At 24.2% G+C, this 17,719-nt stretch overlaps 1 protein-coding gene across 1 annotated transcript in view; it reads right to left on the bottom strand.

Moving 5' to 3' along the window:
• Positions 1 to 16,052: 16,052 nt before the first annotated feature.
• Positions 16,053 to 17,719, bottom strand: part of LOC112595847 (CDK-activating kinase assembly factor MAT1) — a 3,265-nt gene continuing 1,598 nt past the window's right edge. Inside the window, exon 2 of the mRNA XM_025341228.1 lies at positions 16,053 to 16,934. Coding sequence (XP_025197013.1) covers positions 16,117 to 16,934 — 818 coding nt within the window. The 3' untranslated portion in view covers positions 16,053 to 16,116. The remainder of the gene's footprint in view (positions 16,935 to 17,719) is intronic.

Raw genomic sequence — 17,719 nt, 5'->3', positions numbered from 1 at the left:
TATTTAATATTTTTACAGAATCTGTAATACAATATGACCATTTAGGATCTTAGGAAACACAAAAAAACAATTTTGAAAAAATGTTCATTTAGCTGATTTTTCAATTACACACCTCATATCAAAGCAATAGTCATTGTAATTATATTTTGTTACCTATAATATAATATAAGTAAATGGATAAATTATAGTAGCATAAAATTTCGAGAAACTACAAATAAAAATTGGCAGCTACAAATTACAATTAAACGGCCAACTAAAAAATATTCAATAATAATGGTAAGTTATCAGTGATAATTTTTAACATTCATTAGACACTTGACAATTAACTCCGAAACATAAAATTATAAAATATTGCTATAACGAACCTAAGCAAGTATCTATAGACTTTAATCGAGTTTTATAATTAAAGGGTGAGTAGGTATAGTTATAGTTAATGCTATTGGTAATTTTAAGTAAATAAATTACAATTATTGAAGACAAATAGTGAGAGGCTTTTAATTTTTTACAACATATTATTGAACTTAAGACATTTATTTTATCATCCTTGTACAATATAATTTGTGATTGATATTTTATATGGTTATAACTAACTAGAATTTATATTATGATTTAAGTTTGATATTTTCTTTCTGTTTTTTTATTTCAATTTACTATTTTTTAATGAGCTATATTTTGACTTACATTTTGCGCTCTTTTAAAATAAATTCACATGGTGAATTTATACTCTTTACTCTTTCATTAAATATTTTTAACTATATATAAATAGTTGTATTATGTATTAAAATAAAATTTTATTATAAAATTCAACATTCAAAATGTTTAGCAGACTATTTCATTTTTTGTTCTATTTAATAGAATAAAGACTAAACTAAGATCGTCATAAACGTGAGCGTTAAAAAAATTAAATATGTTGCATATTATTCCCATAAATTTAAAGTACCCATTGTATATTTATGTCAACATATCTATCATTTTATATTCATTTATATATTATATAGACAATAGGTATCATGAAACATAGTAAGTGAATAAAATAAACCGTTATGTATACGTTATTGTGTTCAAATAACCTAGGAAATACGGTTGACAATTTATGCAGTTTCCAATTTTAGTGCATGGTAATAGGTAAATAAATAGTTCAAGTACCTACTAAATAATATAATTTTTTATCATATAGAAAATAAATCACTACAAAAACGAATATCTAAGTATATTAGGAATAAAAAATTCGACAATGGGATTTCTAAAAAAAAAGAAACTTTCTGTTTTTTAATCATAGTAAACATTGAATAAAAAAAAAAATTTGAAATTAAAATTTTTGGAGGTATATTCAAATGTTATTTTATGATGGTCACATTAAATGTTAGAGGTATGCAATACGTTATCTTTTATGTAATAGATATATACTTACAAGTTACAATGAAACATATACGTACTATATCAGATTTTGACAATAGAAAGAAAAATATTATAAATAAAATGACACGTATATGGCCTATACCTAGGTCACTTTATAGTTTTATCTTATTTTTATTCTGTGTTTCGACTTGTCCTTCAAATTTATAACAATTACAATATTGATATGTATTATTCATGTATACGATGTATGCTATAATATTATATTATTTCAATAAAATAACTAAGCAAAATAAATCAATATTAAAGTATATATACGACATATCTATTAGCATGAAATCATAAATTTATTATTTGAAATTTGAAATATTTCACTATATTATTGTAAAATATTGTTTTTATTAATTACTTCACTATTTAGCTCTACTGATACTACAAGTATGACTAGTATGAGTTACCTACCTGTCAATTTAGATGATAATTATGCATTATATATTTGAATTACGTATTATTATTTATTTTACACTTTTAATCATTTTAATCAAAAAAATAAAAATTTTCAATGTTGATAAATAATAATTTTATATATTACACAAAATATTATAACTAAAAATGAGATATAAAATGAAGATCAGTTAGTGAAATATTAAATTATTTTTTTAGACAAAAAAATAATAACAATAACAACAATTGAAATAATTAACTGACTTCAAAATGGTATATTTTCTATGAAACCTTCAAACATAATATTATATTAATACTAATAATACGACGCAAGTTTTTATATTAAAAATTGCATTTAATATATAGTGATTTACCTTGAAAGTATATAGACTACGAAAAAAGCGCTCCTACAATAATATATTTAAATATAAAATATAATTTTAAATTTCTTATTATAAAATATATACCTATTTATTTTTATAAATGTTTTAAATAGATTTTTACTACGTGAGTGTATTGTCAATTGTATTTTTTATCTTACTAACCTGCATATAAATTAACATATTATGTAGAAATTTTACCTTCGCATTAATACATTTTATTTTGTTATTTTTAATAATAAAGTGAAATCAAATGAAGAGAAGAAAATTCTTTATCAAGTATTTTAAAATTGAAAATCAATTATAATTTTAAAATGTTCATAACTTATTTAAAAATTAAAATATCAAAAAAAAGCTAGGTACATGGGGAATAAATAATAGATAATATTAATTTCTTTAATTATTATGACAAATCAAATTACTGTCATATTAAAAACAACAGAATAAATTATAAATTTTGGTCATAAAATTTTTATGTTATGCTTTAATTTGGCACACACCACTTATTATTAAAAAAATATAACAATTTAATTGATTACCTATTAGTAATTAAAAATTATAGTATATAAATGATTTTCATTAATAACTTCTTAACATTTTTAATAATATTAATATAGTCAAAAACCAACTTCAAAATGAAAGATTAAAAAAAAAAAAAATATGATAAATTGATAAACAAACAAAACACACATTTTTATTAAATAATACATTCATTGTTATAAGTACTCAAAATTTAAAAGTGTCACCGCTGAATGACTTCTTTTATCCTGTTTTTTTTTCTCAATTTAAACTATAACAGTAATTGTTCGTACATATAATTATTTTGAAAATATGACAATGCAATAGTGCATTCCTTTCTGTTATTAATATAATTAATGGTATGTAAATTATACATTTACATGTTTAATTAATATATAAAAAGCTTTACATATTTTTTTTAAGTTAATCAATTTTAATCAATTTATTGATTTCTCATACTGAATTAATGTCGTAGGAGGTTACTGACTACAAAAAAAGGTTTAGTGACCTTTCTGAATTACGTTTCTCTTTACTCCTCTCTTCACTCTCATACATAATAGGCATAAACATGATTATTGACTGTGGCATTTAAAAAAAAAAAAATAATAATTTGAGGTAGATAAATATAATTAATTTCATTTCTGATATGTTGGTATAACTAAAAATAAATAGATGTATTATAGTATTAGATAGAATTTACCCGATACATAAATTGTACAAAATATTTTTATTTCTAAATAATCTTAATAAGGCCACATATATATTGTTTAACATATCATAAAAAAACACGATCACTCGTTTCGTATTTAGAACATATAATAGTAAAGCATTGATTTTAGAATATTAGTATATTTAGTGTATTTATTTCTATATGTATTTAGTATATTTCAGTGGCGTAGTCAGGATTTTTGTTCGTGGGGGGGGGGAGTGGCTGATCAATTTTTTACATAGCTGTGGTTTACTTAGGTTCTTCCATAATTTAAACATGCAGATTCTGAAGTTTTATTTTAGATTTTTGTTCCTATAACCCTTAACATATATTGATTTAATATACTTGTATATTTTAAATACTTTGGATATTTTATTTTAATAGAGCCACTGGTATATTCCAAGATCAATGGTACAAGTAAAACTATGCAGCTATATATGAACGATAGATTCATATATAAAATAGATTTTATGTAAGTGGTCTTTATTTGATGCTAGTATAGGTATCGTCTGAATATGTCGCTAGAGTTGTGAAGTTTGTCTTGGGGATAACTGATGTTTAAATATTATATAGTGTAGGTGATGGGTCGCTTTCTTGGGATACTCCCATTGATTTTATCATAAAGGGAGTTAGAATTATTATGTTTGACAGTAAAATATCAATCTTCGAGAATAAGATTTTAGTATTAGATAGAAATGATTTTAATTTAAACAATAGACCGTCGTGCCAAACACAATCAAATGCTTGCGCGATATCTTGGAATACAATTGGACATGCTTATGATAACTATGGTTTGTTATTGGTTTTCAAGCCAAAATTGGTTAAATCGATATTGTAAACTTTATTTACACTATTATACTAACAATGAGTATTATTGCTTAAACATTACGCTTTTTTACCCGTATAGGTCTTATTATTACCTTTATGCATACAAACAAATACACTTATAGTTATTGTACTTACTACATAAACTATAACTTAATTTATTAATATGATATTAACCTATAGTCGACTAATATGAGGATTAAGAATATAGAATATAGTTGGTTAAGTTATACTAGGTCAGAGGTTCCCATTATTTACATAATATCGATTGTCAAACATAATTTTTAAAAATATACTTATAAGTTATAACACAGAATTGTCATACGTACCTGTTAGCCTAGATATTATCCAGATTTTGAATATAGGGTTCCAGTGTTCCAATTAAGTATTTTGAAAGGACTAATAATTTTATTATCCCGGAATTGAATTTAAATAATGTAGGTTAACATTTTGTTTTAGCATCATAATAATTCTATTACTTTAGTTTTATTAGTTTTAACTGTGAAGCTAAGATTGTTGGTTAATTGTGGAGTGTTAAAATTTTCCTTGTGTAATTTATGCAAAAAAAAAGTTTTCACTAGTTCAAGTAAAATAAAACATGAAAACACTAAAGTTCCACTTATAAAAATAAAATCCCTTGAGAAGGTATACAATTATTGTTATTAGAAAAATACAATTTTTTTATTGTTGTTAAAACTAATTATATTATGAAATATTAAAACGTAATAATAGTGATAAGTTAGACTTTATAGTTTATACTGTGCAATACTACAATGAGTAATTAAAATAAAATATTCATTATTATTTTTTTTTGCAAACCTCTCATTTTTTTTTTTAAGTGATTACCGTATAATATTTAATTAAATTAATATTTTATTATTAATCAATACTTTTCTTTTTTAAAAACAAACTTTTTTCTCGTTTTATGTAACAACTATATCTATAAGTTTTCCAAATACCATTGAGTTATTAATTTGTATTTTATATTAAATATTATGATTAGATGATGCACATAACCCCTTTATTATTGAATCACATACGTGGATAACTGATATAATCGTAGATTGTATATATTTAATATGCATAATGTTAATGTGTTCAGGAGTACTTGGAAATACTTACGAGGGTTTAAAGACTGCGGGAAGTTGCCTTTTTAGATTTTATGGAATAAAATTAGTAGCTTTTTTTCTTTCTCGTAAATAACGTGTTGATGCACTGTTATTATTATTATTATCTATAACACATTTTTGCTACAGCAACGTGTACCGGTGTACCTTCTAAAATGATCTATAGGTATTTATTAGTTATTACTTATTAGACAACGAGGCGCAATGGCTTGGAAATTTTTTCTTTAAAACGTTATAAATGGGTAAGTGACAATAGTGTATTGTTATTTGTTAAGTATAAACAAAGGAGTTTCAGATATTAAAACGTAGATATAAATATAACGCACAAACGCACAATTTATTACTCCTACTATCTATTACATTTTATTAAAACAGAAGCTAAAATTAAAACTGCGTTTGTCATATTAAAAATCTATTTAATTATTAAAATACGCTGTTGTTTATAATTTTGTTTTGATCTCACAACACTGTTTCAATTACTTCCATATAAGATACAAAAGTGATTACGGCGATTATTTATATATTTTCAAATAAAATGGTTTTGATACAATATATTAATAATTGATATGTACTTGATACTTCCAAATTCACCGAAAATGTATCACTATATTGGATATTTAACATTTTTAGTAATCAATATTGAAGAACTTACATAAAATCCTTGAGAAACTTTTACTAAAAATAACATACAAATTTAATTACTATAAAACCAATTGCTTGATTTTTTGTTTGTAGCCTATCTTAACTGTATTTTATACTTATTATAGTAAAATTTTTGGCTTTTTATTTGACGCCATGGTTCTACCGCAAATCACGTTAAAAGTATTTATTATAAATATTCAACTCATTATACAATAATCAGTCAATTGATTCATTTTCAAAAACTTTTTAGCTGTTTACTTAATTTAATAATAAACTATATTATATTATATGTGTGTCTCAAAAATTATTTTAAAACTATAAATATATTATAAATGAAATGTGCTTATGTGTGTGTAAACCCTAACCTAACCTACATAACCTGTAGGCTGTAACCCACGCACACCAATACTAATACAACGACGACGTACCTAGTACCTACTCGACGTTTTTGCCCTTACTTCAACGTTCAAATATTATCAATGTTAATTTACTTTCCGTCGAGACTTGACACAGTTACATCACCTACGCTCAGTTCTATATATAAATATATAAACGTAGGTATAGTACACATATTTACATATATAATATACGTATATGATATAGATTATAGATGCTTCCTTGTACCTACACACCCTGAGTGCATACACGACTGTTTATTATTTACAAATAGATACATAATAAACTACACGTAGTATTCATACTACTGAATTATATATAATATATATTATATACAAAATAAACGCACTAATAATTAATTTCAGTAGAACATGTTTATACATAATAATATGTAGGTACTTAATAAAATAAGAGTAGCTATAGAGATAATATATACCAGAATAGGTATTATTATATTATTGTGCAAAATTACCTAAGTGTATATTAAAACTCTTGGGAGGGATCTTCGGTGGTTGTATCGTTAACGGGGTGGAATGTGAGGTAGTGAAAACGACCCTATACTTAATGTCTTACATAATATACAACTTAGAGTAGGAGTCATTAAATGTATGAATATTATAAATTATTGGAGACAGAAAAACTTAATCGAAAAAAAAAACAGTACATCAGTTGTTCTTCGTTTTTATTTTTTTGAACGGACCGGCCACGACTGACTTTTTTTTATTTAACTCGAATAGTTAATGTTAATTGTTATTAAAACACTACAAATTATACAGTATTAAATGAAATAGAAAAATAAATGTCGTAGGTGGGTCATACATCATACTTTCGACCTTCGTACATGTCATACACTATTATATAGCGTGTTTCATCATACTGTCGTATTATAGATCACGTATATAATATACATTATACATATATATAGTATACGTAATTTTATGGGTACCTACCTACTGATAGTACGGGCTAAAAATTCGATTATAATAAAAATATCCTGTTATATTATTATATTGTGTAGTTATTATAGTTGTACCATAATTACAATAACGATAAAACAAAAGTATATACATATTACATATAAAATGTGCATATTAAGATTTTGTGTACATTTTTTCGTACAAGCATAAACGTTCTTTAAGAATCCTGCTGACATTAATTAAAGATATACATATATAAATATCCATATTACCTCACTTGTTACGAATACACATTTTGTACCCAAAGGAATACGTCCTCAATCGACATTATAATCTAATGCTATATACTTCAATCGTGTCAAACTATATAGTCAAATCGCTTAAAAATTACCTGCTGAGTAAATTATAATATTGATAGTAATCTTAGAAATTTAATCCCTTTGAAGCTCCGACCTTAACGTATGCAAATATTAAACTAAATCATCTAAATTAAAATATAATTCAGGATTACAGAATGTACATTATTTTATGTGTACGGGGCGCCCCACCTATCAAAATCTCTAGGTTACAAATCGATTTAAAGATAAGTAAAACAAAAATTAAGAGAACCAATAAAATGACTTCATTAAAATATTTTTAGCCTCACAAATAAACCCTAGTTTAAAATAAAAAAAAATAAATTAAAATTATATAATAAAAATAATATTTTAAAACAAGAACTATAAGTTATATTTTTTTTTGCTTTTTTACTAGTTACTATAATAGTGTTGATTATTTTTTCAATAAGTTTGAAGTCTTGTTGAACTTTTTCTCTATGAACTATGAACATATTCTGTAATCTATACAACCTATCATCGTACATTGTGTTTCTAACCCAAGTTATTAAGCGCCTGAAAGTGTTAAATGAAAAAAATAAATAGATTTTACATCTCCCGAGGGGTGCTTATTAGGTGTTCTTGTAAAATATACTGCTGTGGTCATTTGTTCACACGTAAATCGAAGATTAAAAACACGCGTAATTCGTGTAATCGTCTCTAATATTACCTCTGTATTTAAGATATAATATGTATCTAGTACCTATACCTATACTTACCTATTAATTACTATTTACTAACTATACTATTTATTTGCATACAATATACTGAGAGTTATCATTTAATGGGCTTATAGCGTTGTTAAGCTTCTATTATATCACAAACATATACAAAGGTAACCGGTAGGTCTATAATTAGCAATTTACAACCGTTTTAATGATAAAATGACATGCTGAAAAGTTTGCGGACGAATTAGCAATTTCGCAGTGATAATTGATAAGGTTAGGTTATATGAAGTTAAAATATAACTTTTTTCTGACTACTCATTGTTGTAAATTTTATACAAATTCGAATAAAATACAAAGTGATTCATCAAATGGTTAAAACTTAAATGCTAACTTATTTAATAGATATACGATATACTAAATTATATTAAATTTGTAATTTTAAAGAATTCTGGATATATAAAATTCTATTAAGTAATTTTTCACCGTTATATTTAAATAGTATAACCTATAATTAATGTAATATTTTACACTAGAACAAAATACATTTAAAAAAAGAAAAGTATAGTTGAATTAAGAATTTTACCAAAAAATTGAAAGGAATCTATCAGGTTTTTCACTTTTAATTATCTAAACTAAATTAATACCTACTTATACATTATTTACTATTTTTAATATTATTTCAATATTCGATCTTTAGACTTTCATATTTTTAAAAAAGTATTCTGTAATAAGTACCTATACTAAAACAATTATTGATAAGTAAGAACAATTAGATGTTTTTGGTTAAAGTACAGGTATAAATTCTTCAAACTTATAACATAAATAAGAATTTTTTTAAATCTGTGCAGAGCAATAGATGAGTTTTTTTTAAATTGTATTTTTTAGCCGTTATAACTCTCTTATGCAATATAAATATTACAATTTTCAATGTTAAGGGTGGTTTCTGCCACTTTTTGATTGTAAATTCGAGAAAATTTGAAGCTGAACAACACTACCTATACTTTTCAAAATAATCGAGAAAAATAAAATTAGTGAAATGAGTAAATTTTTACCCGAAACCAGCTTTTGATTAAATCAATTTAGTTTTTAAGTTCAAATATGTTGTAATTTATAAAATTAACAAATAGGTATAAGCTTGAATTTTTTTATTTTATTTTATTTTTTTGCTATTAATTAGATAATAGCAAATACCTATTTTAAATGTTGATATATTTTTTTTATTCTTTATTTATTTAAAAGTAGATAATACATTTTTTGTCAGGGAAAAAAACTTAAACATTGAATTAAAGAATTAGTTTAACTTATAGAAATTTAAAAATATCAAAAGTATATTCACTTGATTTTTTTATGACTTTGAAATTCAAATGTTGACCAAATTCATCAATATTAGGTACCTACTGAATTTTTCAAATTGTTTTATAATTAGAAATTCAGATTTCAAATCATTTTCAATTTTAATATGTTAATATTGACAATTTACACAAAGTTTTTTTTCAGTTTTTCTAAAAGCAATTTATAAAATATATTGAAAAATTGTGACGTCATATATACAATTTTTTTTTTATTGATATTTTAGATTACATTTTTTATGAACTTGGATATTTAAATGAATAAAATATTAAAACGGTTTAAGTTATTTTGCCTGTGAATAATTCAAAAATAATGTTTTATTAGACTTGAAACTTTTTGTCACTACGTTTATGATAATATTATTATTTAATATACGCATAATACATTTTTCAAAATATTTGAATTAATTTTAAGCTGTTGATATCAAGGACCTATTCTATATTAAAATCGTTTTAAAATTCATGTATATTAATTTATAAAATACTAGCTGAATTATCCCGCTTCGCGCGTGAGTAGTTTGTGCTCTCTCAAAATGACTGTAATAACGAATAAAATTAAATTGTGAATAATAAATCATTTCACATTTGTAGGAGTAGGTATTAGGTACAACCTTGTGAAAAAAAAAATTAAAAAATGTTAAATAGTGGTCGTCGCAAAACGGAAATATAAGAAAGGCCAGTTTGTTTAATATAAATATAGGGATAAGAATACAATTCCCCCTCTCCCTTCTTTCAGACAAAAAAAAAAAAAAAATTGAAAATCGGACGAATCAAAAAGGTATTTCAAATAAGTCTGTGAAAAAAAATATTGGAAAAATGTTAAATGGTGTCGTCACAAAATTAGAACATAAGAAAGGGTTGTTATTTTATAGGTATATATGTATAAAAATTATAATAGCTAACAATATTATATTTTATTCAATTTTTTAGTAAAAAATTAGTTCATCTTACCCTAAAACTAGTTAGATTGTAACTAAAATAGAAATATTAATCACTAATAATAATTATACATAGACTATGTCTACAGACTACAATAAATAGATATAGAATATTAAAATACTTTTAGAAATATACATAAACAGACTATTTCCTCTCAAAATTTTTTTTAGTTCAAATTTAACATGTCTATTACAGTGATATTTTCAGATACACTCGAAGTACTCGTACTTACACTAGACACCTACATTATATCTATAGCAGAGCGATTTTCCTCACTTCAGACATACTTATTTTCTGTTAAAATTTTTTGAGAAAATTAGAGTATCTGGTTATAAATGGAACACTATTTGTACATATAATTCATATTATATATCTATATATGTTATTATAGATAATAATAATATCTACACAAGTTTTTAAAATATTCTCTATTGTTCAAACAACACGGATATCAGTGTATTGTATACATGGAAATGTAAAATAAATCAAATCAATTCGTAACAGTGACAAAATGACAGTTACATAGCCAGTGTTAACTAAATAAGGAAGTGGATTTTATATAATATACATTATATTAAACGTCAAAAGTAAGCGAAAAAAAAATAAACTTTGTGACGTTTGAAAAAAAATTGATGTTTCATTCACCATTAGTTTTTGATGTGTTTTACATAATAATTGTATCTTTTTGATTTATGTTAAATGTATATATTTAATGTAATACTACCAACTTTTTCAAACTTTATACACACACACACACATAATACAAACACATATATACAGGTATGTAAATTATGTAAATTGAGTTCGTCTGTATTTAAACATAAATAAATATTGAAATTATTATTTAAATAACATTGATACAGCGCACAGATTAAGGAGTGTGGCCATGACAATGTGTTTTGTTTAATTTTTTCCGTATGTAAGCGCTTAATTTAAAAAAAAATAATAATCTCTCCTTCCTTAAAATTCTACTTAGTCTCAGTTGTATGGCTATCGATGTATAGTATATTGTTTGTGGTGCTGCAAGTAAATATGTGTACATAAAAAAAAGAAACTAGAATACGTGATATAATATACATATACCTAATATTATGCTTTAATAAAATATCAAATATAGACGATGATATAATATTTATTTCAATTAAACTCAATCAAGACGTGTTGGCACTCAGCATGTGTGTAAATAATATTGTGATGGAGAATGCTTTTTCCGACAACGTTGCACAATTTACAGGATGCAGGATAATTGGACGGGAGGGGCTGAATCTATTTAATTGGACAGCGGCTTGAAAAGAGATAGTCACTGTAGGTTTCTGAAAGCGAGAAAGAGGAAATAACATATTAATTATGTATATATACTCATAATATACCGTACATAATATTAATGCTTACCTTAACAAAATAGACATCACCAGTAGTAATTTAAGTTCGTCGCCATCTTCTTAAAAATATAAGTAGGTATTATAATTTATATTATAAATATAAATACTAAATATATATAGGTAATATAAATTTCATTATTAATATTGACATGATATGACCACATATTTTATGTTGATAACAAGTAGGTAATAACAATAAATAACACATTGTATATGAAAATATTAAAGATACATAGGTACTCTTATTTATAAAAAAATATTTAAACTTTGTTGAACATGATCATATATTTGTTAGTTTAATGAATTTACCTAATATACAAAAAGGTTATAATGTTGGTAGATACCTATTTAACTATAGTTAAATACCTATTTTTATTTAGTGAAAGGGGGAGGATGTAAAACTATTTTATTTCCTCCAGCTGCAAAATCCTTTTTGCTGTATACCAAACATGTTACTGGTTAACATACACGCGGTAAGATTTAGCCGGTGCATAAGTTCATCAATACCCAGCATCTCACAAGTCTCATTTAGTCATCTCGAGTTTAGCTCGGAGTTGTTAGCTGCAGTGTTAAGTTAATTTTCATTTAAAACAAGTTCTGTGTATAAGATAATACTATGGTCTATGATAATATATAATGATATAGGTATTTTATATGATTTTCCAGTTCTACGTAAATAGGTTAGGTACCTATCAAATTTTACACACGATATTGATACACCTATATTATTAACAATAAATAGATATAGGTATAGGTATTATACCTGTTTGTTATTATGTTGCTCTTTATATAAATAAATGATTAAACTGTATCTAATTGTTTATCAGATGGTTATTAGATACCTACCTACTTATTAGTAAAGTACCTATTAAATATTTATATGAAATTGCAAAAGTAAATAGGTAGGTACTGAAATAATATTAATACATCTAATAAAACGTATATTACTTGTATTACTATTATTTCAACAATTTTATCTCCTACCTCTAGGTTATATCTAAAAAGTAGGTACTTATAATTAGCTCAACTAGAATAAAACCGTATCTACATATTATACAGTATTACTTAATTAATATTCAATAATACAAATGATTATTGTTCTCAGACTCTGTCCTAGTATTATGGAACATTATATTGTACAGCATTAACGTATTACCTATCTACTTAGATGTACCTATTAGTACCTATAGTAATATATGGTCATATGGACACTGCATATTGTAATTGTTTATAGACTAATAGACTTATAGTTGTTATCAGTGATAACTTATAACTTATTACAATGATATTATGACGATGACGCGATATCGTTTTGTTTTACATAAAAATAAACCTATGCATATATGATAGGTACCTATCTACCTAAGTATATTGTATTTATAAAAAAAAATTATTCAAAATAAATATAAATATGTAGATAATATTATATGAATTATGATACAATAATTGGATACCTCGTGTAAATAAATGATAGGTACATCGACATTATTTATGCATGTGTTTCGTAGGTACCTATTGATCTATTATATATATTTTTTTTATTTATTTAAACTTACAATGTGTCAACATATTATATGTTATAACAAGGTATTACTTATATAGGTAATAATGATACGGTTAACAGAAAATAATAGTGATGTTGTGGAATAAAGAATAATGGGAGATAAGATATTATATAAATATAATTTTTAATTATTAAATTTAATTTTAATGTGAATTGTCTGGTTGATAAGATTATAGAATGATATTAGTTGCGAGTGCTTTTAAGACTGATGAAAGAAGGTAGATAAGGGGAGTAATTAGTGAGTTTAAATTTGAAATAAAACTTGAGAGCGTCGGTGATTTTGAGTTCTGCGTATAAATGTTGATGATTTTTGGTGGCTTCGGCGTAAGATTTGGTTTTTTAATTTTAATACCATTAATTTCCATAATAACCAATACCATATGGGTATACCATACTAGGTATACCTAGTAAATATCTACCTACTTAATAATAAAGAAGAAAATAAAGTTTAATCGATAATATTGTTTTTAAATAAAGTCGTAAATATTAAACACATGAAGTTCCTATCTTCATTTTTCACAAAACATATAAGTCTTTTAAGCCAACTTAATGGAGAGAGAAACCATGATTCTTACTCACACATATAAGCTTTTGAACGACAAAGAATTAAATCAATATCAAGAAACTATAAAATCAAGGTTTAGTTCCCAGTGCCATTTGAGTTTTTTTTAATGAGGGAGCCAACATTTAAGCTGTATATTTATTTTTTCATTATAGCTCGTAGGTACGCATACATCATAAATGATACATGTATTATTTATGTAGATATATTTATAGCACATAGGTATTGCATGGAATCGAAACGGATCAAATATATATAATATTTAAATGATTCCAAAAAATTGGAATGTTGGAAGTTGAAAATAGCTTTTGTTTGAATACCAGTAATATAGCCAATAAGTAGGTACACATATAGTAATAGTATAAAATATAAATTACTACTTTATACGGACTAATGACTATATGTGTATATTATATACGCATTATCGTTTTTAAATAAATTAGGTGTGTATATTTTAACTTATATGCGTTGGACGTACATAGGTCGTGGGCGTGTTAGTAAATCTTAGGACAAGTCAAAAATTAATAAAACACTGAAATTTGTGATTTTTGTCCGTCTAAATATTATTTAAGTTGCAAGTTATATACCTATCACGGTTTTCATTCAAATTCTTTACAACATAACAATTTCTAAACCTCTCTATTCCATTGATAATTTAAGAAACAAGCCTTTAAGTTTTAAGTTATAAGTATCAAGAAACTGATTTATAAGAAATTGAGAATCCCTCTTTTCATTCAATTTAAATCTGTTGCTATAAACAATTAACATATTAAACTTCAATTTAAACTAAATTATACATTACTTAATTAAGTCCATATTTTATTGATAAATAAAGGTATAGCATAAAATAAATATGGGAATAATCCAAACCATCACTTTTTAAAAATGTTTTATTTACATTATATCTTACTTTATATTAAATGAAATTTCGATAAGTTAACTCAAAATAAGTCTCTATTAATTACAGTAAAAAAGCAATACATTGTTTATAGTTAAAAAGGTAATGTTCACAAGTGATGTGAGTATTAAGAATTCCAGTCTCGTATTTAAAAGAAAACAATTTACAATTTTCAAATGTTCATAATTTAAAATTTAAATTAAAAAAAAAAGATCTTTCAAGATACCTTAGATAATATTAGTTCAACATAAAAGCAATTTTTTTTTCATCTATTTTCTTTACAATACTTTTCAATTGCCCAATGTGTTTAAAACTGAGATATAAATAGTCATGAATTAATTATATTCAAAGATTCATAATAATCACCAAACAACAAATAACATAAAATGTCTTAATTAGTAATAACTCATTTTGTAAAAAATCAATGTTATTAACATGATGTATTAAATTTATGATAATCCCAAAGGATAGATACCTCCTATACTGAAATAGGTGTAATTACTAGTTTATACTTAGATGTCAGTTTAACTCAATTTAGAATATTATGTACTTAACACAACACAGGTGTTGTGTCAAACAATCGATTATAGATGTTTTACTATAATTTGCAATCATTATTCTTTTTACATACTTGTATAATACTAAGTATAAACTATAATTACATAATATATAATATGAATATTATATTCTAACAAATATAATAAATTAAAAATTGATTTTCCTGTGATTAAATATAAATAAACTATATTTTATTCAAATCATCCCATTTTTTTTTTTTTTTTTTTTTTGATATAATGAGATAATATACAATTGAGAAGAATCAAAATATACAATTAATAGGTAACATTACACAGAGAATTACTAAAAACGTATAAATGTTAATTTAAATGAATATTTTTAACACATTTAAAAAATATATATATTTGTGTATAGGTAAGTACATTGAGATTAAAAATAAATATACATGTAGATAAGGTCATAAAATACTTAATAACTAAATACATAAATTAATTAATACAATTGTACTTTGGTAATAAATAGATAATTGGAATTTAAATTTATTTATTATACTTTACCAGTCTTTCTTTCATACAATGCTGAAACACATTCTTGTACATAATGCAAGCAAGATGTTTTCATTAAAAATCCACCAGCAAGTTCTTGAGAACTTTCTCTCCTGATGTAATTCATATATCCTAATGACTCTAATTGTGTAATTTCTGGACAAGCAGGGCCATTAAGTTGTTGACAAATTGGCTCATATTTGAATAATGGTCCTTCTTTTATTGAAATTGGTATAGAAGACTGATTGAATTTGACACCGGTTGAAAACTTAGTGAAGTTAATAGGCGGTATAGAAATAGGTTTTGGTTTTGGGGCAGGAATTTCTTCCTTTTTATGTGTATATGTGTTAACAATATCTCTAGCATCAGAATTAGAGCGTGCTAAACTATCAATTAATTCAGAATCTACTCGAAGTTTTTTATTTCTCTGTTCAGCTTCATCTCTTAAAACTTCATCTCTTTTATACTGAGAATGCATCTTTTCTTCTTCAATTAATTCATCTAAGGCTTGTTCTTCACGTTTCAATTTCATTCTGTTCCTCATGATTATTTCTTTATTTTCTCTTTTATATTGATCAATACGTTCCTTTGTTTCTGTTACATTAATATTTCTAACTAAATTATAAATAATATCTTCAATTTCTACTAAATATTCATTATATTCATCTAAAGAATCAAAATCATCTTCAGTTTTGTTGTAATCTTGCAATATTTTTTTTCGTGTTTCAACTTCAACGTCAACTGAAGCATCTTCAAACTGCTGAAGTTTAAAACCATTACGCCGAAGAGGAATATGACATTTAGGGCAAGGACCAGAACCTGAAACAGAAAAAATGATTAATACAAGTAATTTAAAAAGTTATTACAAATAGAAATACACGAAGTTAAAAAATATCGATATGTAATATAAAAAAATTAATTTGAAAATAGCAATAGCATTGATTTAAAAAATATAAATAGTTTAACAGTTTGTGCTAATTAATTTAATGCTATTGGTCCTTATATTACTGTTGTTGCCATTGACAGGGGTAGAAGCCAAAGGTATATTCTTCACTTTAGTAAGAATATGGATGAGTAGACATTTGTGTACACTATAAAAGTTTAATATTTTGAAAATAAATTCTTCTCAAAATTATAAATTATATTTTTATTTACATATTCAACTTCAAATAATATTATATATGGGTATATACAAGCAAATTTTATAAATATTATTAGTTTCTATGAAAACAAATTGTAAAATATATTGGTAATGCAAAAAATAGTACAAAGACTTGTATGCGACCGTGTATGTTGTATTTATTTAGGCATAGATTAGAATTAAAACTATTCAGTTAAATAGTTTAATCTTCAAATTTTTCAGCCATAAGATAAATCAAAATAATACGAGTACAATAAAATTTTCAAATATTTAAAAAAATAAACAAAAATAAATTAGTTTGGTATTTACTTTGTTAGATATAGTGGGTACTGTAAGACAAATTGGTAATGCATGAAAAATACAAGAAACAAATTTTCTGCGACCGTGTAAGTCATTATTAATATAGGCATAGTTTTGAACAGGAGTAATGAAAAATTATCAATTCTCTGTCTTCGACTTGCCA

The sequence above is a fragment of the Melanaphis sacchari genome, unplaced genomic scaffold, assembly GCF_002803265.2.
Source record: "Melanaphis sacchari strain LSU unplaced genomic scaffold, SCAv2.0 Contig2_pilon_pilon, whole genome shotgun sequence".
In the NCBI taxonomy this organism is placed as follows: domain Eukaryota; kingdom Metazoa; phylum Arthropoda; class Insecta; order Hemiptera; family Aphididae; genus Melanaphis; species Melanaphis sacchari.
The sequence above is the reverse complement of the archived record's forward strand: the minus strand, read 5'-3'. Positions and strand labels throughout refer to the sequence as shown.